Source organism: Nymphalis io, chromosome 8 (genome assembly GCF_905147045.1).
Source record: "Nymphalis io chromosome 8, ilAglIoxx1.1, whole genome shotgun sequence".
In the NCBI taxonomy this organism is placed as follows: Eukaryota; Metazoa; Arthropoda; class Insecta; order Lepidoptera; family Nymphalidae; genus Nymphalis; species Nymphalis io.
In genome coordinates, this window is record NC_065895.1 from 7,079,186 (window position 1) to 7,104,620 (window position 25,435).

General features: G+C 30.0%; 3 protein-coding genes across 7 annotated transcripts; 2 read left to right on the forward strand and 1 right to left on the reverse strand.

The window, feature by feature from the left end:
* Window positions 1-356: 356 nt before the first annotated feature.
* Window positions 357-13,418, forward strand: LOC126770348 (sodium-coupled monocarboxylate transporter 1). Of its 4 annotated transcripts, none has more exons than XM_050489725.1 (14): window positions 357-516; window positions 954-1,122; window positions 3,422-3,717; window positions 3,837-4,002; window positions 4,253-4,364; window positions 8,115-8,182; window positions 8,263-8,417; window positions 9,148-9,391; window positions 9,895-10,010; window positions 10,403-10,502; window positions 10,810-10,980; window positions 11,628-11,782; window positions 11,911-12,109; window positions 12,256-13,418. In XM_050489725.1, exons 2-14 carry the CDS (start codon window positions 1,078-1,080, stop codon window positions 12,535-12,537), a joined length of 2,109 nt encoding a protein of 702 aa, XP_050345682.1. In that variant the 5' UTR covers window positions 357-516; window positions 954-1,077; the 3' UTR covers window positions 12,538-13,418. The 4 variants fall into 4 exon arrangements, with proteins under 4 accessions (XP_050345682.1, XP_050345680.1, XP_050345681.1 ...); XM_050489723.1 differs by having other exon boundaries at window positions 962-1,122; XM_050489724.1 differs by having other exon boundaries at window positions 970-1,122.
* Window positions 13,419-15,298: 1,880 nt separating this feature from the next.
* LOC126770357 (Golgi reassembly-stacking protein 2) lies at window positions 15,299-17,670 on the reverse strand. Its single transcript, XM_050489744.1, has 5 exons — window positions 17,501-17,670; window positions 17,139-17,423; window positions 16,532-16,849; window positions 15,855-16,158; window positions 15,299-15,783 (listed from the first exon to the last, which is right to left on the reverse strand). Exons 1-5 carry the CDS (start codon window positions 17,561-17,563, stop codon window positions 15,404-15,406), a joined length of 1,350 nt encoding a protein of 449 aa, XP_050345701.1. The 5' UTR covers window positions 17,564-17,670; the 3' UTR covers window positions 15,299-15,403.
* A 939-nt stretch (window positions 17,671-18,609) lies between these two features.
* Window positions 18,610-24,361, forward strand: LOC126770353 (hyccin). 2 transcript variants are annotated; one of them, XM_050489737.1, is made up of 7 exons: window positions 18,610-19,167; window positions 19,349-19,514; window positions 19,600-19,694; window positions 19,768-19,985; window positions 20,063-20,310; window positions 21,742-21,858; window positions 22,368-24,361. In XM_050489737.1, the coding sequence occupies exons 1-7, from the start codon at window positions 18,970-18,972 to the stop codon at window positions 22,820-22,822; spliced, it is 1,497 nt and encodes a 498-aa protein (XP_050345694.1). In that variant the 5' UTR covers window positions 18,610-18,969; the 3' UTR covers window positions 22,823-24,361. The 2 variants fall into 2 exon arrangements, with proteins under 2 accessions (XP_050345694.1, XP_050345695.1); XM_050489738.1 differs by having other exon boundaries at window positions 18,610-19,161.
* Window positions 24,362-25,435: the final 1,074 nt, after the last annotated feature.

Sequence of the window (25,435 nt, forward strand, 5' to 3'; positions counted from 1 at the left end):
ATACAAGGAAAAGGTACCTTAATTATAATTAGTTTCATATTTAATGAGGCTATTAATATTTAAAGTACGTTACAGACGTTTAAAATTTTTACTTAATTACCAAGAGAAATAATACATTTTTTATTTCCAACGAGAAATGAAAATGAATGAACGCAGCAAAGAGTGTCCCTTCTCCTCAAAAGCATTAACTCATCAATTACACATTTACTTTACTTTTTCAAGTGGTCAAAAAATATATTATTATATTATAAAAATTGCTACATTAAAATTATATCTATATAAAGAAAGTGTATGCCTAATAAAACGTTAAATAAGCGTGAAGCGATAGCGTCCCGACATTGAGCCATTTCTTTTGATTGATTCCACGCCTTACCAATCGCGTGAGCTTAAACGCAGAAGTATACTAAGAAACAAAGAAAATATACATATTTTATTATGTTCTACGTTAAAGTCAACATTTAGTGATCTTTTCTCTTTAATTCGTGACAGCCGAATATTTTTTTTTCAGATTTTAAGGTAACAATTTTTGTTTTAAATTAACAATTTATATTAAAAAAATAATAGGTAACTGATAATATAAATGCAATTGATATAAAAAAACTTGATTGAATGTCATAATGTAAATTAAAGAATTTTACGACTCTTTATTAAGATAATCTAAAAATTAACCTTTATACGATTAGTTATCAATGTTTATAAAAGTCATTGGTTAAAAACTTTTAATGAGAATGTTTGTGAATGCGAATTGTTTTGAATTAATACTTTTATTTTAATAAATCGTTAATTTGAAATTCTTATAAAGAAACAAGTCTGATTGTATTTATTTAAGTACATATCAAACGCGTAGGACTTGTCGCGTGAGCCCTCGTCTGTTTTGGTCAGCTAACTATTCCGTATGATTGGACACTTAATTACTATTTATTAGTGTACATGGAGAGAACATTTTACGATAGTTTCACAGCCTTATAGGACGTTCGGTGCGACCAAATCAGGAACCGATCACAACTGATCGTCATTTTCAAAAAGGACATGTAAATAAACGTGAATCAAAAGGTTGTATCAAGAATAACAGCAGCAATGGTGCTTTTCAAAAAATATAATAGAACAGAAAATGCTTTTCAGGTAAGTGGCTATTTTATTTCAATTTAATGGATTAGTTTACAGACTAGGTAGGAGTGTAAAGTAAATAAGTAGTTATAAACATATTATATATTTCTTAATATAGATTAGTTAGGAAAATAACTACGTATATTGTCACAATAACCATGTAGAGTAATATATAAGTAGGTATTATTCATATAATTATGTATTCCGTATACATATATCTAATATTTTAGAATTTAGTAGCAAAAGTTTCTGGGAATTTTAGGAGAAAATAAGGTATTTTTGTAATCAATATTTTATTTCAATATTTATTTAATTATTATACGTAAGTAAGACATATTAAAATATTTTTTATAAAGAGTACCTTTCGAAAACGTTTAAGTACTCCAAGTATTATATTATTTCACTAAAGTAGTACCTAAGTTGGAAAAATGTAAAAATCTAAAAATAAAAAAAAAGTAAAAAAATAATTTCCTAACAATTTACATGCAAAATTTCATGCAAATAGAAGTAAGATCTAAAACTGTTGAAACTGTATCGAATTGCTTGGCTACGGTACCCTAAACTACGACGTAAGAAAATTACACGTAATGCAATATGTACACAAGCTTAAAATTTCAGCTGGGTTATTCTAAAAAAAAAAGTGTAGTTTAATTTGCAGTTAGAATTATTTAATGTCTGATATCATAATAAAAAAGAAGTGTATTGTAGATTTAAAGATGAATTAAAACATTGATCGCAGTCACGTAGACTGTTAATTGTGTAGTCTACGACTAATTCGACAGGAGTGTATTCTAAAAACGTAATTGCATATTCGTCAGCTACCGCGAAAACTTTCGCAAGCATTATTTGGTAAGGAATACATTCCAATATGTTTTAGTAATCGAGGTGGATTTTGTCTTAACTTTAAAGAATAATTAACGGCGTCACAATGTATCTGCTTGACAGGCCTCTCGCTTCAGATAATTAATTGACCATTTTAGAAATACACAAGTAAACAGTATACAATTAAAATTCAGTCGTTTTGTAATTCTAAATCTACAAAAGTTAAAATGTAAACTTGTCTGTATCTTTTATTAACACACTTATATTTTATGTTAAATATTTTTTTAAAAAGAAAATCTTAAACACTGTCCCGTAGGTATTGTAAATGGCGATTACGTTAAAACATTCTGTACATGTTTGCCTAATATTGTGTTATTGTTAATAGATTTAAAAAATATCATCTATCACTCAAAAATCATCATTATCTATCTGAATTCATCAAATAAAATCAAATTTTAAAATATATAATTATAAAATGTAAACTCATTTAATACAAGTACTGATTACGTAGAGTGATTTCGGTCCTATAAGAGAAAATAATAAAAACTTAAAATTATACAAAAATATGAGAAGCCCCAAATGTATTAACATGATTGATATGATTAATCTTGATCAGCTAAACGATACAAAATATAAAATATATATATGAGTGGTATCATTACTGTTAATTGTTAGGAATGTTGTTGACTCAAATATTGTCTTCCAGCCCGACTCCCATGAGTCGGCTATAACAGAATTTAAAAGGCGGCTAATACCGGAATCTACCGCCTTAAGGAAGTAATGGAGAGATTGAATCCGGTTTTTTCCGCTCTGAAACTAGTTTTACTATCAGCGTGCCTGAAAGTAGTTCGCTCGATGACTTAGTAGGAAAACAATGTGCACTGGGCCAGCGTTATTCAAATGTTTTGACACAATCTTGTTAGACTTTATGCACTGCACAATTCGAAAACATTTAGAAGCGAATCATTTCAAATATTAATCCAAGCATTTAATTTAAAAAGTATAGTTCAGTGACATTGAATACCTACAGACATACTTTATATGCAATGGGAAAAAATAGTTTATATAATTTTTATGATCATCAATGCCATTTACAGAGAACAATATTGAACATTTTTCAAGTAATTTTTACACTTATACTTAAACTATTAAAAGCTATTTTAATAAAAATATCATATAGATTTATTTCTTTGTTGAGTTTTCAAATAATTTCTGCTTTTGCTGCCGACACTGTGGGATGTAATGACATAATGTTTTCCTAACAATTTGATTGTCGGGTACAATTTATCCACCATAATTAAAAAGGTAATAGTACGGTCGGTGTTAATTGATTCTAAGAGATCAATGAGATCAACACCCACTGCTCAATACTTAAGCAATTGAAAATAATTAATGTTTGAAATGCAATTTATATATCAATTTATAGACTTTACCTTAAAACTTGAATGATCAAATTTGCTTTTGAATATCCTATAAACATTGTTCTTTACAGGAAATTTTAGCAGTCTTTTGGATTTTGAATTTTATGTCCTCAACACAAGCAAGTAATCCTCTCGCTCTTGAAATAAATAGTACCAATAATTTTGATATATATCAACCAAGAAATGAAACTGAAGTGTCACTATTTAAATGGGAGGATTACAGTGTTCTGGTTACGATGCTTATCATCTCTTGCGCTATAGGCGTTTTTTATGGATATTTTGGAGAAAAGCAGATGACAGGAGATGATTTTCTCCTCGGTGGATCTTCTATGGGAACGTTTCCAATGGCTTTAAGTTTAGCAGCAAGGTTTGTGTTTTAAGAACTCTGTAAAAAATATTCCCACAAATATTTGATAAAATAGGAAAAATAATCATTGCGATTTATCATTTAATTTTATAAAATGGTTAACGTATTTATTTTGACAGCTTTATAACAGCTATTGAGCTATTAGGAAATCCAGCAGAAATGTACGTAGCGGGTGGACAATTTTGGATGATATGTTTAGCATTTGTGCTAGTAATTCCCGTGACAAGTCATCTATATCTTCCAGTTTTCATGAGGCTTAGATTGACATCATGCTACGAATATTTGGTAAGAGTAAAATATGTATACAAATGCTACATAAATACTTATTATATTGATAATTATTGAAATCTGCAAAAAGTAATAAATCTTCAACCACCACTTGTACCAGGTTTTAGCTACTAACTATATTTTACCCTATACTTAGAAAACAATCGTGATTTAAAAAAACAAACATTTTTTTAAGATAATCTATTTACTCCGCTTTATAATAATTAATTAATTAAAAAGCATATATTAATAAGTAAATGTTTTTCAGGAAGTCCGTTTCTGCAAATCGATGCGTGTTTACGCGAGCGCACTCTACATGATGCAAATGATATTGTATACGGCAGTGGCTGTATACGCTCCAGCACTCGCACTATCTGATGGTAAAAAAATTATCATTTTATTTTATCATCATACATTCTTATTTTTATTCATAAGAGACTTTTCCATCACTGAGAATTTTCTCAGAGAGATAACCGGCAAAGATAGAAATTAATTAAATTGGCTGTTTTATTTTTATTTTGATGACATGACATTTTTTTATTATTCTTTAAGTAATAATAAGGATGAAGCTATTAGTGCCATTAAATAACTGATAAAGTAATTAAACGTTAAGGTTATTGATATTGCAACTTTTATATACTCACATAATAAACATTTTACATCATAATTGCATCGATTTTAACGTGTTAGTAAAAGTAGGTAAGGTCGAAATACAGTGAGATAATATTCTGTTTGTATGCAACGTTCTATGTTTTATGATAAAACACTTCTAAGATTATACATGGAGAAACATGTAAAAATTATGTATGATGTAACGATATAATAGCATATCACGTAATTAGCAAATAATCTTAGCAATTATATTTGAATACGTATGTATTCTTTTAAATGACTTATATAAGCTGTTTTTATAATAAAATTGTGTCAGTACATAATGACCAAGTTATTTTGTACTACAATCATAATAATGGTCATATACTTAATTACTGATATTTAAATGATTAATAGTTGTGAGATAAAATAAAACATTAAAACTATTTTACAAGTATTAAATAAACTTTTAATATTTAACTATTAATAAATTATAACTATTAATAATTGTATGAGATAAATCCGTAACAAAAATATTTTGAATATGTTATTAAAATAATTTGGAAACAGGTAAAATATCAATAATTAAATAGCAGTGGGTTAATGTCAGTATCCTTTATAAATGTACAATTGTACTTATTGTAAGTAAAATCAGAATATAACCCACATAATCTTTGTTTATCATCATCAATCATGATGCCTAAAACCAACCGAAAAATAAAGTATACGTATTCTAATCACGGATATGTTGTCCCTATAACACGTAATATGGTTACCCAATAATACTTTGTAAGGATTCACGGTCGTATTATATTGCAATAAACTACGTTTAAATATGTTGTAGAGGAGTACGTCACTATCCGTAAAAATATAGCCAACATGGTGTATAAGTTAAATACAAATAAATATACATCTGTATTTCTAAATACGCAAACTAATGAAATTAGAAAATATGATATTAAACAACAAAATATTATTGCAAGTTTTACTTTAAAAAAAATAGAAACGTATAAAGTCGCGTGTCACGTTAAGCTAAAAACAGATTAAGAAAAAGTGAAACATCACATAACATTAAAGAGACATCTATAAAGATATTCATAACGCATTATGTGTTATAAAGTCTGTAACATCAAAGTGACTCTTGCACAATGGGATGACAATAGCGTCGTAAAATTAATTCATAGATAGTATTCTCTAAAGTTTCGTAACAATTTAACTCATAATTGACTGTATTTATCGTTAATATTTGATCGTTTTTTGTTATCCGTTAAGTAAAAGTTGCGATAAAATCACATAAGATAACGAACTATTAATTAAAAAAAATCATTTACTTTAGATAAACATATTGCTCTCCTAGTAATTAGTTTCATTATACCAACAAAAATACAGTTAAAAAATTAAATTATATAATAAAATTATAATATAATATAATATATTATAATACTCCGAAATTAATAGTGTTGTTGTCTTAAGCTTGTTTTACTACTTAAATAAAAAAAAGTTGAAAGTATCACATCAGAGCATGGATTGATTCTAAATTATCCGCTAGTCAGTTAATTAAACATACATAGTACATAATATCGTTTCATCATCAAATATTAATTGAAATCGCTGCACAAATTGATGTTACGTACGTTTAATTTTTTATATGTTGTAATTTTTTGTACTATTAAAAAACTTAGCAAACTAAATATATATTCGTTTCTGACGTTATAAATGAACTTTGCTAAATTCATGCAAAAAAAAATGCAAACAGATATTTATATCTTATATTTAAATTATTTGCATATGATACGCATCCGAATATTCTGAATTTTTTACCTTGGAGTAAAAAAATCAGAATATTCAGCAACTAGGTATGAAGGAACTTTTAAACTTATCATATTAATATTAAAAGAACAGAAATATAACTCAGTAATGTAGCGATTAAAAAAAAAAATCTCAATTAAGGATACTCGATTATGATTAAATATAATGGATGATATAAAAACCACATATTATTACTCGTTCTTATATTATCAATATCACTTGCATATTTAATATAATATGTGACAAGGCGAAACATTTTCGAAACTACATATATTTGATATACCAGGAGCATACGAATTTTATTGATATTGCATAATCAAGTTATGTATTCAAAAGAGCCCATTGTTCCAAAAGTGATCAGTGATTGCAGCCTATGAACTTATAATATTATTAATATGTATAATATATTAAGAGATATAAATTATTTAAATTATCTGTTATATTTTTATTTTGATGACATTGAATAAATATTTTTTTTTCTTAAAGTAATAATAAGGATGAAGCTATTAGTGCCATTAAAGTAAAATATTTGATAAAGTAATTAAATGTTAAGGTTATTGATATTGAAAATAAAGAAAATAAATAAAAAATAACACACTGGTAACGGGGTAGTGTAGAAAAAAATCCTACCAACTATTTTATGTCTACAAAATTAGCTAGCTTATAAGATGACAACATAGATAAATGCTAACTTACGAAAAAGAAACTAATTTTATTTTTATATTGTGGATTTTAGATATATATTATTTTTTTTTTTTTTTTTTTATAGAATAGGAAGGTGGACGAGCATATGGGCCACCTGATGATAAGTGGTCGCCAAACGCCCTTAGACATTGGCATTGCAAGAAATGTCAACCATCGCTTATAGCCAATGCGCCACCAACCTTGGGAACTAAGATTTTATGTCCCTTGTGCCTGTAATTACACTGGCTCACTCACCCTTCAAACCGGAACACAACAATATCAAGTATTGCTGTTTTGCGGTAGAATATCTGATGAGTGGGTGGTACCTACCCAGACGGGCTTGCACAAAGCCCTATTATGCCTCTATGAACATCAGAATCTTTTATATATCAATGCATATATTTTAATTATTTCCCAAATAATAGTCGTGCTTTATCAATACACTTTTGTTTTGAAGTTTAACTCTATCTACACTTTCATACTTAGAATTGATTGAATGTCTTATGTTAGGTAAGCGCAAGCTCAGTGTTAAGTTCAGGTCAATCAGGCAGTCCATCATAGCATAAGCAGATAAATTATAACCGACAATATTAATACTAAATGTTGGTCATATATAATATAATAAACTTTCAATAATATGAAGGAGACACCAAATCGTACGATTTAACGCCGAATCATTTTTATAATAAAGAAAAAAATTGTATCTTCAAATCCAGTGTCGGTTTTTGCAGTACAGGTGCGTGAGTTCATTATTAATATTCCGTCCGCTACTAACTATTATTATCAGTGTATGATATAAAATGAATATGTTGTAAAATCAGCAACCAGTAATTATAATTATTTTTCAAATGGTCGCATATTCTCTAGTAAATTATTTAATTTTAATCAATTAATTCCGATGACCGATTGACCTAGTCACCGATCTCCGGCCCTGGGATAGATGCGAATGCTCGGTTTTCCCGCCCCTAAAGTCACCTTTGTCTAAATCTATCAAAAGTTGTCACAGGTATGATATGTAAATGATCGTTTTATTTTATAAATTACAGTGACTGGCTTAAATACGTATTTGGCGGTATCAGTGGTTTATATAGTGTGTATATTCTACGCATCTCAGGTAAGCGCTATACGAGTAACTTCCTAAACTGTTTCTTTCTTTGTTGGATGTTTTAAGTAATTGTAAAGTGATTATTACAGGGTGGTATGAAAGCAGTTATTATGACTGATACATTTCAGTCAGCAGTCCTTCTTGGGTCATTGGCCGTAGTTCTTGCACTCGGCGTAGCGCAACAAGGTGGTTCTGACTCCATTTGGGATTATGCTCGAAATACTGACCGACTACACTTTTTTGAGTAAATATTTAATTTTGACATATTTATTATATTATGAAATTATTATTGATATATTAACATAAGTATTTTTTATGTTTTTGTGTTATACCTTGCCGTTTATAAACTATTTTTATTCAAAAAGCATCGTTTATCAATAGCACTAGCATATACAATTTAAATTTACAAATATTAATATACATATAAATTACACTTAACGTTAAGCTTATAAAATTAGATGGTTTTTGCATAGATCGGAAATAACTGATGACAATAAAGATAAAAATAAAAGTTTATTATAACTGTACAATATACTCACTTTCACTTTTACAATAAAATTGAGACTCGTTTATTTAAAATCAAAACAGATAACTGTTACGCGGAATTAAATTTGCTTTTAATTCTTATATTAAATTGCTCATCCTTAAAGCAAAAAAACAGTAAGTACCATGAGAAAGAACTTTCATAGTATTGACTTTGATAGTAGGTAATTTCTAAATTTCAATGCAAGCTGCATACTAATTTACATCAAAAGTTTCACAATATATAAATATATTATTTTGGATATATTAATTATTTTAAATAGAAATAATAGAATTATGTTATATTTTATATGATATAGAAGATTTACAATTATATTTTACACACAAAAAATACTTTAAAAAGCACAGCGTTAATTGTAATATTTGTATTTATGTTGTAACGTAAAAATAAACGATTTAAAAAATAATTAAATATCAAACTTATGTTTTAGCATGAATCCTGACCCCACTGTGCGACACTCATTTTGGTCAGTGGTGGTCGGCGGCACCATATACTGGATAAGTATGTTTTGTGCCAATCAAGCTTCCATACAAAAATATTTATCAGTGGAACGCTTATCTCAAGCTCGAATTGCTCTTTGGGTTTCTGCTATCGGACTAGTATCGATCTATTCAGTGAATTTCGCGACTGGAGCTCTTTTGGCCGCTCATTATGCAGGATGTGATCCGATACAGGTATTATTTTGCTTAAAAGATAATATAGATAATTTTAAAATCATTTCATTAAAATAAAGCAACAATCAATTAATAAGTTTTATAAGGAACTACTTGGAAGGAATGCAGACAAATACATATTCAAAACATCTGCAAGAAACCAGTTGGTGATTTCATTTCTATTATGCAACACAATGCAGTTTTATTTTGAATATTAACAAGTTGACTATTATTTTATTTATTTATTCCACCGTTTTTCTTCACCGCCGAGTACGAGTGAAATAGTAAAAAAATTAAGCACATAAAAACCCAATAGCAAAAACTTGCCCGGGCTTGAACTCACGATCTTCGGTAAAGATTCACATGTCTAGCCACTGAGTCATCTTGGGTAAAATAATTACAAAGATTCTATTTATTGATCGTTATTTCTATTGTAATAATAACTTTTTGATATCTATGGAAAAAATAACTTTTGCAAAAAAAAATACATGATTAGCTTAGTGAACCAATAATATTTACCGCAGGCGGGCGTTATTAACGCCTCAGATCGACTCCTTCCGCTGTATGTAGTCCGGCAGCTCGGCGAACACCCCGGCGTGCCTGGCTTTTTCGTAGCAGGCATATTTGCGGCGAGTCTTGGGTAATATAATAATTCTTAATGATTTATTAAACACAAGTTTATAAATTAAATATATTTTTGGATTTGTAACAAATGTTCATATTTCCTAAGTTTATCGTATTTCACTTTTATTATTAAAACCAAGTGTACCGAAAGACATGAAGCCATCTCAGAAACTAATTCTGTAGCACTTAACTTGTCTTCGAAATTAGGACCTAACTAGAATTTACCAGTCGACATACCGGTTTCAATTTGAGACTATAGTCTGGGAATTAGGATCTTAAATTATAACTCTTCATGCTGACACAATTCCAATTTAAGATTATACGAACATCTAGTCGAATGTTTTATATTAAGCAGTAAATTATAAGCAATTATTAAATAATTATAATATTGTTTTATGTTTTTCTTAGCACTGTAGCGTCTGCTTTAAATTCTTTATCAGCAATTGCTTGTCAAGATTTAGCGACTGGACTTTTAGGCATCACCTTACCCGAAGAAAAAGGGGCAGCTGTGAGTACTAATTAGTTAAAATTGTTTATACCTGCACTTAATTTTAATCATTACGTCTTAAAATATATTTCGGCGCAACGATACAAGGCAATGCAAACATTTGCCCTATTATTACGTAATTTCACAACAGATTTCAACAAATGAGACTTCTATTTTATTTTTATGATTTGAAATGTAATAAATGCATTTTTATTCTTCTTTAATTTCAGTTAACTATATAGGTATCGCTTGTATTTTATACAATTATACCTAAACTATATTTAACGATATAGCTGATGTTTATTTAGTAAATAATTGTATTAAACAGATTGCAAGATGGGTATGTCTTGGATGTGGAGCACTTTCTTTTGCACTAGTATTTGCAGTAGAAAGATTGGGGCCAGTTCTCCAGCTCGCACTCTCCTTCAATGGTATGATCGGAGGTGTTTCACTTGGGCTCTTTAGTCTCGGAATGCTATTTCCTTGGGCTAATGCAAAGGTTAGTTTAAATACAAGGTCTTTATAGTACAGTAGTATTACATAACATCACAAAATCAATGAGGTATGAGCTGAGATGGCCTAGTGGCTAGAACATGGTCCGTGAGGTCGGACAAGATCTCTCCCTGCGAGCAATCGTGTCGATGATGCTCCGCAGGGAATCGGCGTGGAGGGCCGTAGCCTCCTTCTGTGAGACCGTCATGGTCAAGAAGAAGACGGCGGAGCGGAGATAATTAATTAATGACAAAGTAAGCGGACCAAAACCCTATCTGTCCTATATCACATAAGATATATTATGAAGACCAGCCCATCGAAAATCCTAGTCCCACCTGTACTCAGGATATATAGAATTTACCAATAAATTAATATAAAATATATTTTATATACCTAACTTGATTTTAGAGAAAAAACATTTTTTGATATTAGGTTTAGCATTTAGACTGTTTTTTAGTTTCAATTTCATATCATAAATCTTTAGGTATATTTGTGTGGATTTTGTGATTATATTATTTTTTTTCTAAAACTTTGTATTAGATTCTACATCCCTTAAGACGTCTCGATTACAACCTCTTCAATTATTATTCCCTTTATCTTAACAAAATATTTTAATATTTTAATGTTTCTATATAAACAAATCCTACTTTTCAGGGTGCTATAGCTGGGGGTGTGTTTGGACTTATTCTGGTAGTAGCTGCAGGTGGTGGAGCGCAATTCGCTCACGTGCCTTTACCACGCCTTCCAACATCGATTGAATCTTGCCCCATATCTCTCAACGATACATCCTCTATTAACTCCGAGCCTATGTAAGATGTCGTGTTTATGTACTACCTACCAATAGGTTCTTTAATTAGTTTTTAAGTAAAACTTAAGTGACTTTTAAAACATTATTATTTTTTTATATATGTTAATTTTTATTTTTGATTATTTCCAGAGAAAACCATGATGATGCTGTTTTCTGGTTGTTTAGAGTATCATATCTATGGTATACGAGCTTAGGCTGCTTTGGTACACTACTTATTGGTCTAGCGGTATCTGTGGTTACTGGAGTAACTGATCCTGCTGATGTTCCCATTGACCTTATCTCACCACCGGTTGTCAACTTCCTTAATTCATTGCCTATAAAAGTCAAGGTAATTTCTCAGATTAATATTATCTTAAACGATTTAGAAAAAATAATTCTATATAAATTAAAATATTTACATAATACCTTTAGTCGCTCATGTAAGTGTATAGTAAGTAATAAAAGGATCTTGCATATTTATTTCTTTCAAAATAGAAAGCATTAAGAGTACCAACGCGGATGGGTTCAGAACGACGGAGGAGTTCCAGTGTGAGACCGCCAAGTTTTGCTGACGATAAAGACACAAGACGTCGTCGCCGGCTGTCCGAGCTCGCGGGTGGTGTTTTCTACAGCGACGCTCCCACGCTTACGCGAGGGCATGATAACTTGGCTTTGGGTCTAGACTCCGAAAAACCACCGCCTCAAGAAGCCAAGCGCACGAGTTTCAAACTAGACCCTCCATTAAATCCCAATGCTCCTCAAACTTCTACGTGTTAATGTAAGAATATGGTGCTAAGATAAATCAACTCTTCGGATTCAGCTGAATTTTATTTAATAACATTCAACATAAGATAAACGAAAATTTATATTAATTTACACGCAAAACTTTGTCGTGGGAACATATTATGTACATATTTAATACCCTAACTTTATTTATACGTGTTTTGACCCCTCAAAACACAAGTTTTGGTAAGCACAAATATGAATACAAATTGTTTGTCCATTTTCTGTACACTAAGTGTGTATCTGAATATGATTATTTATAGAATTTAATTATTTGACGTTCTATTATTTTGTACATAAATAATACTACTTAAAATTGTTATACTAACAGTCAATAATAAGGTTTTTTACTTACTAACTATTGATTTTTATTTCATTAAAAATTTAATTAATGCATTGATACAACATACATATGTATATTTACATAGATACAACATTAAGCTTCGTAATTTAAAGACGTTATTATCAGAGACGAAATTTTAAGCCAGGATATTAGAAGGTACTTTTATATACAATACGTGGGACAGATTTTATCATGGTAGGTCACTACTTGTAAAAACTCCCGCGTTGAAAAGATGAAAAAATCTTATAAAATAATTTCTTTGAATGCTATATAATATTCTAACGTTATACTAAACTATTTCAATATATTATTAAATGTTCCATATATTTAATGAAATGTAGAGAAAGATCAAGATAAATGACTTGTTTTATAAATAATCACAAATGCAATATTTAGTAGTAGATACCAAATTTCATGAGTGGTATTATGGTGGTGACTTGGGTGGGTTAGTATGGAAACATTTATGCGAATGTTAAGAATTAAACTTTTAATAAGATCATTATACAGGACCTGATTAAACGTTATATACCTATTTTGTTATGTATATTATTGTCACTACATGTCTTTTGTCTTGTTTATTTAACATTTCATTATTTACGTGTTAATTGTTTCAGAGTTGGCCGATATAGACCTAACACACGTAACCTTATATATACAGGACGATTTAGTAGCTTTTAATGATAAAACAAATAAACCTAGTATTTTGTAAAATCAAAAATGTGTAAGCCAATAATTAAAATATTTTAATTAGAAAACAAACGCTGAATATAATTTAATATTGGATAAAATAATTTTGTAAGTCATTTTCTCGTTCAATTTATAATATATAAAAGTATGGGTCATAGTACAAAACGAATTCAAGCAAAATAATATTAACGAGCGTTCAATGTGAGTTAAATATTTGTAATGACAATTAAATCGGAATACCGTTATATGTCCATTCATTCTCCTTGACTTTTTATCACCGTCACGAATTCATTCGTTCTTTGCTAAAGTTTAGATTAGAAATTATTTTCATTGTTATTATTGTTACTAGCTTTAGCTGTAGCTTTGCTTGCGACATAATAACTTAATAAATCCTAAAATAAGTACCTATACACGTATAAACTTATATTTATACAAAAAAATCAGTATATTAATTGCTTTATTCTGCTTAACAATGGTCATATGGCCTTAATTATTTTTCTGGTGTACTAATAAGAATACCACTTTCTATGAGTCGATTGGATCCTTTATTAGTACATAGCTATTTTATGAAACAGGCGTTTCTTCCAAATTTTTAGTCCCATTTTCTTATCGTTTATGCTATTGAGCGTTCTTTTTCAGATAGTCTGCATTCAAATTATAATTCTACTATGTTACTAATATATTACCGACTGCTAAAAATACCAGTTACATAGTTTTCTATGTACAAAGCTACAATTTAAAGTCATTGTCTTCTTTTCAAAATATTATAAGGTTATTTAGGATTGCTTAATTTATATATTTTTGATTGAATGCATTTTTTTTTCTATGTTATAAAAGATTATTTTCGATTTAACTCGTTTGTCACGCAGTGATGCCAACTTGGGGGTTTTCCCCCCAAATTTGGGGGAATTTAGATGTCCAGGGGTTTTTTTAGGAGGTTCTCTTATTCAAGATATTTTTTTTTTCCTTACGAAAGCGCACGATTCTATAAAATTTATATTAAGCCTCGAACCCAATCAACAAACTTAACCAAATATAAACTCCAAGCATGGCTATAACTGAAATATGAAAAAATTATAATATATCGAGATTGAAATAATAGCTCAACGGTCACCGTGCTTGTACAATATGTAGGAGGCCCGGGCTTCGATTTCTGGTCACCGAATGAAAAATAAAAATCGTTTAATTTCATTGTTATCATCATTAATATTATTAGGTCATTAATTCATGTATGAAAATGTGTAAAATAAGATTAAGAGGTTTACATATTTTTATTACGCATTTTACGTTAACTTCTATGTAATTTTGAACCGTTTCGTTCTAAGGCAGATATCAAAAAGTGAATAACCAATGAGACAGAGTATAGGTATAAAATTATAAGAATTATATTAAAACTAAATTATTCTGACAAAATATCATTTCATCGCAATATTTTTTATGGTAAATCTGTACATGTGTTCTTTTATTTTATTATATAAATAAATTAAAAAATATATATATATTTGTATAATTTTATTATCATACTAAATTATTATATTATATTAACTTACGTCAGAATATTGACACATAGGCAAAACAGGTCACAATATCAATATCTACCATTTGATAATATTTCTTATTCAAAATAAAATAATAAATTCACGTAACTTTACAAATATTAAATGCCATATAAATTTACATCAACAGCCAAAAACAACAAGATTAAAATAAGTGGTTTATTTTGAATTGAATATAATATACAAGTTGTACATACATACATTCAAGTTTAAAATATCTGTGCTAGAACTATGTCCATTATAGAGGCATTTTATTAGCTTATTTAACAAATATTCATGATAGTAAGTCTTGCTGCTGTAGAACTTGCTGTTGATGAATTTCTTGCATTGTTGAAACTGGAAGAGTTGCACTTACAGTTATTGATGGCATCCCAGGTAATGATACAGGAGTCACTATTGGTAAGCCACTGTTCAATGGCGGAGGCTGCAAAGGAGCTTGGGTAAAACTGGTCATGTCAAATGTTGGAACTAAATTTGGTGAGGTCTGTTGCAAGGTAGTTGATGTTTGAGATTGTGAGTAATTTTGCATTATAGGTATATAGGGTTGAGGCTGGTTCATAGGAATACCCGGTAAATTTGGTAAAGGAGCTGGTGGCTGCATGTTAGAAACTGAAGGTATACTGCCTAAATTGGTCAAAGTAGTCTCTGCAAGGTCTGAAAAATACATTTATAATTATAATAGGATATTTAGTAACATTTTTAAGCAGGTGTAATTTTTTACTTACTGCTAGAATAGGCAGCCATATTCGATACCATTGATTGTGTTTGTGACAAAGGTGTTGTAGACAAGCCTGGTTGTGTGCTTACATAATCTGACATGTTTGGTGGTACATTATTAAATGAGGTTGTATATGCCCCAGGATTGACCATAGGCACTCCAGATAAAAATGGTGGTTGAGAAACCTGAACTGTATCTGGCTGATGTGTGCCTTGATTATCAACAAGTGGTGTTGTCTCATTAGTTATATTTAAACTTTGAATACCAGACATCAAAGTATCTTGGTGCACATTAGTGTTCTGAGATGATACCTTAAAAGAAAAAAATATATACTATATTTAAAATCAACTAAGCTTAATTATTATTATTTGTAATCAGCCTGTAGTTAAAAATTCAATAATTATTAAAAATTAATTATTATTTAATATTTGAGGAAGACATAAATTTGCATATTTCAAACATTTATTTTCCACTGTTTTTTCCAAAATGTATTTTTTAATAACATTAAAGCATAAAACATCAATATCTATTAAGCAAAAAAAGGGAATCTTTAGGGAAACAAAAAAAAAGTATTTAATTGTTTTGTCTTTGCTTACTTGTATATTTTATTTAATCTTAATCAATTTTAATAAACCTCATCAATCTACCAAATGTTTAAGTAATGTAAAAAGTTTTTTGTCTTACCATTGGTGTTGGTGCTATGTGTTGATTTTGATTTGACATAAGTTGGGTGCTTCTAATTGGAATTCTATGCAAATATCCATAACCTATACCACATCCAAGACTACCTTCTCCACCCCAATTGTGATTTGGAGTAATAAGAACTTCACGGCAGCTATCATCATTGATGTTATAAACAAAGAGCTTCAGGGCTCTTCCTTCGTGTGCTTCTATTAATGTAAACAGATCTTCACTTTCATGCATTATAGAATCAGCTCCTATTATGTAATCAGAGAAAGGTCTTAATCCAGCTAATTCCGCAGGTGAAGATGGATGTACTTCCTAAAATAAATTAAATAATGGTTTTACTTTAAATTACAATATTTTTTATAACCATTAATGACATCTTCACTGTTTTTACTATTTACAGCATAAGGAAGACAAGTATGGGTAAGGAAATATAGCAACTATGTTTTTGTATCATTTGCGCTTTTGTTAAAGTTATAAAGCTAGCTAACTTTCAAACTGTCAAGTAGATTATATTTGGCATCTCTATAAAATAAGTCTATTTAGTTCTTACAGAAAATAACTATGCACTTTTTACTTTATATGTTTAACTAAAAAAACTCACCAGTATATGCCAAACATTTTCATTAGCACCTTCAAATGAGCAAAATCGAATACTGACGCCAAGCAGTCCTTGACCTCCCCAATCTTGACTAGGTGTTATCATTAACTCTCTTACTGATTGTGTTTTTGTGCTATAAATCCGCATCATTATAGTTTTATCAATATTCTGTTTCAGGAGTGTTTTAAGAGTATCATTATCTTGATCTAGTCTAGTGTTTTCAATAGCTACAATAAAATCAAAAAATGGTTCGAGATTGGCTTTTTGGCCTGGAGAACCGTCTTGGACCTGCAAAACATTGACGTGTTACTTGTGTATTTCATAATAAAAGCTGTGTCATATATAAATAAAGCATTAATACAAACTCTTAGGATATGGTATCCCTCCGAACCACCCCCTGGTACTTCAGAACTTTGTGAAGAACCCATTGAAATAAGTATCGACAAACTTATACAAAATATGTAAAGCTATTTTGAACTTTTTATGGAAAACCTATTCAATGACAGCCAATACTCAATAGTTTGACGTTGACATTTTTGACTTCTACGTGGCATTAAATTATAGAATAGTTTTCTATGGTCTAGGTATTAAAAAAGATGGTGCCATTACAACGTAGTACTCATTATTGCCGCCAGAAAAATAACGATCTTATTGAATTTTATAAAACTTCAAAAACATTATACACTTATCCATGATTTTTTATCATATTTTGAGTACTTTTTTAAAGTTTGAATATATACTTTTATCATTTTTTAACTAATACATACCTAGGTACAAAGCATCGCTTATCATGCTACTGAATAGACCAATGACCCTCCTCTGTTTCGAGAAACGAAACGAAACTTGGGAGTCTTATCATACTAGAAGTCGAATTTTTATTTTTTATTTTTTTAACAACGTTTCCAGGTTTTTCGCATTGCAGCATCGTCATTTCGTGTCCCCCATTAATGAGGTGACTAATTATGTATATATATATCATCTGGGAGTTTTATCGAACTAGATTTAGAGTCGTGGGCTCTCCTTCTATATCTTAGTATTGAGAAAAAAGCAAACGAAACAGATAGGTAATGTTATAATAGGACTTATTTGAAATCTTTAAGACTTTCAGCTTCAGTCTCAGTTAAGTAGGTGTATGCTTTGAATTTCTTTGTATTTAAACTTGGGTAGGGTTAATAAATTTTATTGATATTAAAAAAATGCATTTGTCTAATGTCTGTACGAAACTTTATCACTAGTGTAAATAATAATTATCATTCTACACAAATATATGAACATCACTACATAATAATTTTAATAAAATGATGTGTTTAAATGGCTTTTAAATGATTAAGTATACAAAATGAAATGTATTAAATATTACATTGAATCATCGTTATAACGAATAAAAATATCGATCATTAGGCATAATTAAATTTACCATTTAACCGACATTGACAGCCGAACTGTCAATCCGATTGTCAAATTATAACTTGTTTAATCATACATCAAAAGTAAAAATTACACAAAAAGATAAAACTTAAATGGAATGAGTTAAAAGGTTTTTGGCTTAGTGTAATATTCAATATTTAAAAACTCTTACAATTTAAAGACAAAATATAACTGCTAAAATTATCAAGTTGTCATTGCGAATTTTACATGTTTCGTGATGTTCATGACGTAAAAATTACCTTCTATTTATTTTAAAACCATTCTATAAGACATTAGCTATTTATGAAAACTTCTTTCTTTCTTGTACTTCATTTAATATATATTTTGTTTTGAAAAGATCTTACAAAAGAATCTTAAGCATAATAGCTTTAAATTAAGCAAAAAATTGTAAAGATTTTTCTGTGCAATGGCTGAGTGGAAACATTTAATATCAGAATGGTTAAGTGAGTATGCAGTCCTGAGAGAAAATGAATTAAAAAGTTTTGCAGCAGAACATGAACACAATCATGAAATAGCAACTGCAATATTTAATTTATTATATTGTGAAGATGAAAATGAAAGTCAAGGTAACAAGAAGGGTGATGAATTTGACCAACAGGTACCGGTAGTATAACAACATTAAACTATATGCTTAACCTTATTTTATAGAAATATTTTGAATAGTGCTGACTGTGACTAGACTGTGTTTGAGTAAATTTATTATTAAAAAAAATAAACCACTATTTTTATAGTCTGTTCAAAAAAAAGTCAAAAAAAATTATATGATAATATGAATAATTTTTCAGATGCTAGAGAATGTCTGCATACAATTGTTCAGTTTCTATAGATCTAAAGAAAATGAACTTCATAGATTTACCCTTCAATTTGTCCCAACTTTGATTTATCGGTACTTAAGTTCAGTTGCTCAAGGTAACACAAAGTCATGCAGGTGCATTGAAACTCTACTGATTGGTATGTTATGACGTCTTGTTATATGTATTATTATAATAATACATATAGAAATAACAAATAAGGTCAACAACTTAATGTGTTACAGGCTTATATAACTTTGAAGTTGTTGATGAAAATGGAAAACCCAAAGTTGTCTCCTTTAGATTACCATCCTTAGCACAAGCTTCAATTTATCATGAGGTACTAAATTTAATTTATTTAAAAAATATAAAAATATATGTATAGCGATGTATATAAAATATTGATTTTTTAGCCATTATCTCTAGGTTCTCAGTTTTTAACGGAAAGTGCTCTACGGAGATGGGAAGAGTGTAACACAAAGTTGGTCAGCTGGGGTCCTCATTCTCAAGTTGAAGTAATTAATGCACAGAATCGGCTCAAAGTAATGGCAGCTCTCCTCTTCATTTACAACCGCCAACTAAGCTTATTACCAAAGTTAGCATTGAGACATTTCTGTATTGCATCATCAAGGTTGTTATTCTTTATTTCTTTTATTTGTTATAAAAAATACTTTGACAACAGAATTAATTTATTTACTTTAATTTCAGAATAGTTACACAAGGATTTCAAAAAAAAGTTGGCACTGCAGTCAGTAGATCTATACCAAGAATACCGGTTTCTTCAAATTTCCTTCTAGAAATGATAGAGGGGTCATACTTTGCAATGTTCAATGAATTTTATACATTAGCATTCCAAGCAGTCAAAGATATAGATCAACGAGCTGAATATGAATTACTGCCAGATGTCATGTTGGTCACAAGTGCTGTGATTAATTCATTGAAGAACAGCCCTTCTGGTTTGTATATTAGAATTATATTGTAAATTTTTAATATATGTCATGACATTATAACTTTTTGACGAGCCGGTTGATGTGGGTGCTTGCCTTTCACGCCGAAAAATAGTATATGTAGTATATCAGTTGTCTGGTTTCCATAGTACAGGCTCTGTACAAGCTTAATTTGTTATCAGATGGCCGTGTGTGAAAAATGTCCCAGGATATTATTATTATTATTACTCTTAATAATTTTTTTTTTATTGTAGACAGACTGGCACATGGGCCACCTAATGCTTTGTGGTTATCACCGCCTATAGACAGGCACTATAATAAATATTAATAAGAAACTCTGTTCCACATACAGTCCATATGTATAATGTAGATAATTTATCAATTATTAATAAGTAGTTTTCGTCCGCGGCTTCGCTCACGCGTTAGGGGATGGCCAGATGTTAGGTATAAAAAAGTATCCTTTGTCTTTTTTCAAGCTTACTTTACTGGTGGTGGGGCTTTGTGCAAGCTCGTCTGGGTAGGTACCACCCACTCATCAGATATTCTACCGCAAAACAGCAATACTTGATATTGTTGTGTTCCGGTTTGAAGGGTGAGTGAGCCAGTGTAATTACAGGCACAAGGGACATAAAATCTTAGTTCCCAAGGTTGGTGGCGCATTGGCTATAAGCGATGGTTGACATTTCTTAGAATGCCAATGTCTAAGGGCGTTTGGTGACCACTTACCATCAGGTGGCCCATATGCTCGTCCACCTTCCTATTCTATAAAAAAAAAAAAAAGCTTGTTTCATGCCAAATTTTATCAAAATCCGTTTAATGTGAAATCGTAACAGACAGACGAAGAGACAGAGTTACTTTCGCTTTAATGATATTAATGTAGGTAGCTTTACTTACGTTTAAAAAGTGCTTAAGAGCCTAGTTGAATAAAGTTATTATATTTAGATTTTTTTGGTTTTTGAAAATGGGGCAAGAGGAATTATTTCATAATTTTATTTTATTAATGTAGTCCCCATTTAACATCCAGATATATCGAAATAATTTGATATTTTGACATTATGAAATGGAATGATAATTATTATAATTCAATCTTTTGTGATAGTAATATAACTTATTGTAGATCACATTAGGCAACTGTAATGTCTTATACTTATTACATGTTTTTTTTTTATTTTGGTATTCCTTATTACCAAATTATAGAAGACACCCATATTACCTTAGTAATATATATAACATAGTATAAATATATCCTAGTATATTTGTCCCACCGCTGGGCAAAGGCCGATCTTCTTTTTGAGTGAAGAAAGCTTATTCCACTACACCACTCCATTGCCGATTGATTGATATATATGTAACAAAATTTCATAACGTGTCATTACTATATGGCCTTTTATATGAAATGTTTTATGTGGAATATAAAAACAATAATTTACATTATTTTAGGTCAGCCATGCGACGGTCCAATGGGTATAAGTGTGGCATTGTCTCCAGCTACTACAACTGTTACTATGTCAAAATCAATGATAACAAATGCATCGTTCCGCACTAAAAAACTACCGGGTACGTAATCGCCTATAACATTACCAATTAAAATATCTTATAAACACCACTTTCAATAAGCACAAGTGACATCGGCAAATACATTATCAGACATGATGAATCATCTTTTGTTTTCGCTTACAGATTGAAAATTGGCTAATTTTATTATGAAAGTGGTTTATATGTGCAATTTTCTTACACATGTAAAATTTCGTCCTTTTTTATTGTAAAGCTGAAGGTATGCTTTTTGATGTTAATCACAAAATATGATAACAGAAAGATACATAACAAGCATTGTTTGTCAGTTGTCTCTCATCTCTCATGTAAATTAATTACAACAGGAATTGTATTGGAATAGCTTTTAATTAACTGAACCATTCTCTCAAAATCTCACACTTTTATAATTTTTAAGGATTTAATTTATATTTTCTTTAAAAAAATTAACAAATTAATAAGTTGATACATGGAAATGTTAACATAGTGTATAACTGTAGTCGTGATAGAGAAGTATTTGTAATATTTCTTTTCAGACGACATTCCCATACAAGCTGGTCAAGTGGCACCCATGGACTCAGCGGACATGCTCACGTCGATCACCGAAGAGGGCGAGGCGGACGCTCCTATACAAAGAGGCGCCGGTGTGCGAAATTCTAAACCTAAACTGAGTGCATTTCCTGGACTGGGCAAAAAGACAAAAGATGCAAAAGACAAAGCTGGAACGGCCGTTGAGAAAAAGGTTACCGTCAAAGATGCGTCCAAGGGTATTTGGAATTCCCTTAGCGGCGGTGGCGATATGGTTGACGCGCAACAAAAAACAAACGCTTTAGACTCTTTCGACGGCAATGGAAGCATGAAAGATGAAATATCAATGTCATCAGTTCAAAACAGTACCGAAAATTCTGACACGCGATCGCAGGTGACGACGGACTCCTTGGACATGGAAACGACACCTCGCTTCGCCGCTATGCAAGTTAGCTCTGTATAAGAATATGCTATTTTATACTCTTAGTGTTCGTAATTATTATAGCTACGCAGTGTTCGTACTTACTTGGTGAATGTATTTATCATAGTAGAAATTATAAATGGTCAGGATACGTTGGAGCAGTCCGTCTTATTTCAATATTATTACACTATGTCCACAATAAAATAAGAGCACGCATACATATTACAAGTAACCCTGGAGTTTAATACAAATATTTGAACGTATTAATTGTGCTTCAATTCCAATTAATTAAATATAAGAAATCCTATAACATAATAATTATACAGGAATAATAATATATTTTAGATACAGGCGGAATAAAAGAAGCATTAAATTTTCTTATAAAATAGACCTTCTAATATTGCTTAAGCCACAGATTTAGGTAAAGCAAGTTAGACACCGCGTAATAATTAAAAAATATTAAAACCGACAGTATTTTTTTCCAATACACGTTACGTCAGTCCTTTAATGATTTAAACACAATTTAAAGAACATCGTAAAACTATTTCGTCTCTGATTAAACTATGTTATAGGTCATCTGAAAAAGTTAAGCTACTTGTTATAGTATCTACCATAAAACATGTCAGAAACATTCGAGGTGCTTGAATTATTTTAAACAATACTATTAAATAATATGATATTTAATAGACCGCTTAGTTTATTGACTCTAAAAAGAACGAGCTTAATGCGTAACTAGCAAAACACGCGACTTCGCCAGCGTAGAAAATCTACCATTTTATCGTACAAAACGCATATTTAAATTATACATACAAAATATTTAAATTATTAGGTAGCAACGGTAGTCTAAAATAATATATATATATATATATAGTTTCGGTTTTTGGTAACTCGCAAATAGCCATATTTACTTAAAAATATTTTTATTTATCACAGACAGACAAAAACAGTATTATAATAGTAGTAGTAGTAATAAAGTTTAACCCCTATTTCAGAGATGGTTGTATGCATATCTTACATATTGTTACTTTAAATCTGTGGTCAAAAGCTTTCTTGACAACATCTCCATGAGGCTTATTTTCTTTGTATTCTCATCATTATATCGCAATATTCCAATGTATGTGTGTAAAAAATATATGTCAATGTTGTCACTTGTTATAAAAATAAATGTTGTAAACTTTTCGTGTATATGTAAAAAAATGGAAAATTATAATATATTAGTTAAAAAAGAGGTAAATGAAATAAATGTTTCTGTTGTATTATTAAAGTTATTTAAATTAGTATTTTAATAGTTATTCGACATACTTCGTCATATTAGCAGATTATATTCCCCTTTCAACAGGTGTTACGCGATGAAATCAATCTTCACGACTTTATTATAATAATAATGCGCTATGCCAACATTACGCTATCAGTATCCTATTTATCAATGCCACATTGTTGAACTCTTAACGAGCTGAGTTATTTATTTACACATTGTTTGATTATTTTGTAGCCGCAAACAATACGTCGCAACTGGCTGACACAATCCTGGTATATGTACTTCCCCACGGCTTGCTACATTATCAGTTTGTGTACAGCGCTTGATATATAAACAGTATTCGCCTTATTCACTCGTATTTTTTTATTAAAAAATCAGTATGAGAACGCTAGTGTTTTTGAGTTTTGTTATACTTTTCTCCATATCAACATGCTGGGCTCGCGATATGATAGTGGGCACCAGTTACAACACGCGACTGGTTTGGCAACAGAAGGCCGAGTATAGAGCTATTCCTTTTAAGAAGAGAGTGAAAGAGGTATTCTACACGGATCCAAGTCAGCAAATAATCAGGGTAATTTTTTTATACAATTTATTACTCCTAATAAATGGCACAACTATTCGATAGAATTAAATATTTAATCTTTTTCTAAATTAATTTAATACTATGTATTTCGTTGAACTAAAAAAAGGTGTACGAATAAACTTAAGAAAGCAAATAAAAGTATGTATAAAATTTCAAGGTTGGTCTTTATCATCAGTTATCAATTCACTGTTATATAAAACAATAAAATATGTCGATGCGAGTCAATTGTAAGAAAATTTTACGTGGCATATCATAGTTCTGTGACAGTAAATAACTAAATGTAATGTTGATTATATTGACATTTCAGGGTGTGATAGCCAGGGACTTGGACCACAATGACGCAACCGCCACTATAACTGCAGGGGGCGTGGGGTCCAGCTTTGTTAACATTCGTATGAAGAGCGGACGCGGTGACAGCCTGAATTACCAAATTGAGATTTACGTTTAATTTTATCGAGCAAACTTTTTAATAGTAATTGGAAACGGTAGTTACTTATATACAGTAATTAACCAACTATCAGTTTAATTAAACAGGTTTATATAAAGTAGAATAAAAGTTGTGATGACGATTGAGTTTAATAAACATAATTAAATATTTGATCGATATAATTATGATGACGTTGCGAAGTATTTTGATTTGAGGCAGAATTTATATTCTGCCCCAAATCTGCCTATAACGTTATTGTTAATGAAATTAGAATAACTATTGTCTAACATGTATACCTAGGTATATATTTTCGATGAATGCGACACTAATAGGTGTAAACGTATCTTTCACATAGTATTTAAAATAATATATGTTGTATGTTAACTC

What these genes read in the sequence shown, in the direction of transcription:
- LOC126770348 (XM_050489725.1), top strand. Translation starts at nt 1,078, where the DNA reads ATGGTGCTTTTCAAAAAATATAATAGAACAGAAAATGCTTTTCAG. An exon ending in TTCCTTGGGCTAATGCAAAG is followed by an intron (nt 10,981 to 11,627) that starts GTTAGTTTAAAT and finishes CCTACTTTTCAG; the next exon opens with GGTGCTATAGCTGGGGGTGT. An exon ending in TCTATTAACTCCGAGCCTAT is followed by an intron (nt 11,783 to 11,910) that starts GTAAGATGTCGT and finishes GATTATTTCCAG; the next exon opens with AGAAAACCATGATGATGCTG.
- LOC126770353 (XM_050489737.1), top strand. Translation starts at nt 18,970, where the DNA reads ATGGCTGAGTGGAAACATTTAATATCAGAATGGTTAAGTGAGTATGCA. An exon ending in CATTGAAACTCTACTGATTG is followed by an intron (nt 19,515 to 19,599) that starts GTATGTTATGAC and finishes AATGTGTTACAG; the next exon opens with GCTTATATAACTTTGAAGTT. An exon ending in TTCTGTATTGCATCATCAAG is followed by an intron (nt 19,986 to 20,062) that starts GTTGTTATTCTT and finishes CTTTAATTTCAG; the next exon opens with AATAGTTACACAAGGATTTC.
- LOC126770357 (XM_050489744.1), bottom strand. Translation starts at nt 17,563, where the DNA reads ATGGGTTCTTCACAAAGTTCTGAAGTACCAGGGGGTGGTTCGGAGGGA. An exon ending in AAAATGTTTGGCATATACTG is followed by an intron (nt 16,850 to 17,138) that starts GTGAGTTTTTTT and finishes AATTTATTTTAG; the next exon opens with GAAGTACATCCATCTTCACC. An exon ending in ACATAGCACCAACACCAATG is followed by an intron (nt 16,159 to 16,531) that starts GTAAGACAAAAA and finishes TTTTCTTTTAAG; the next exon opens with GTATCATCTCAGAACACTAA.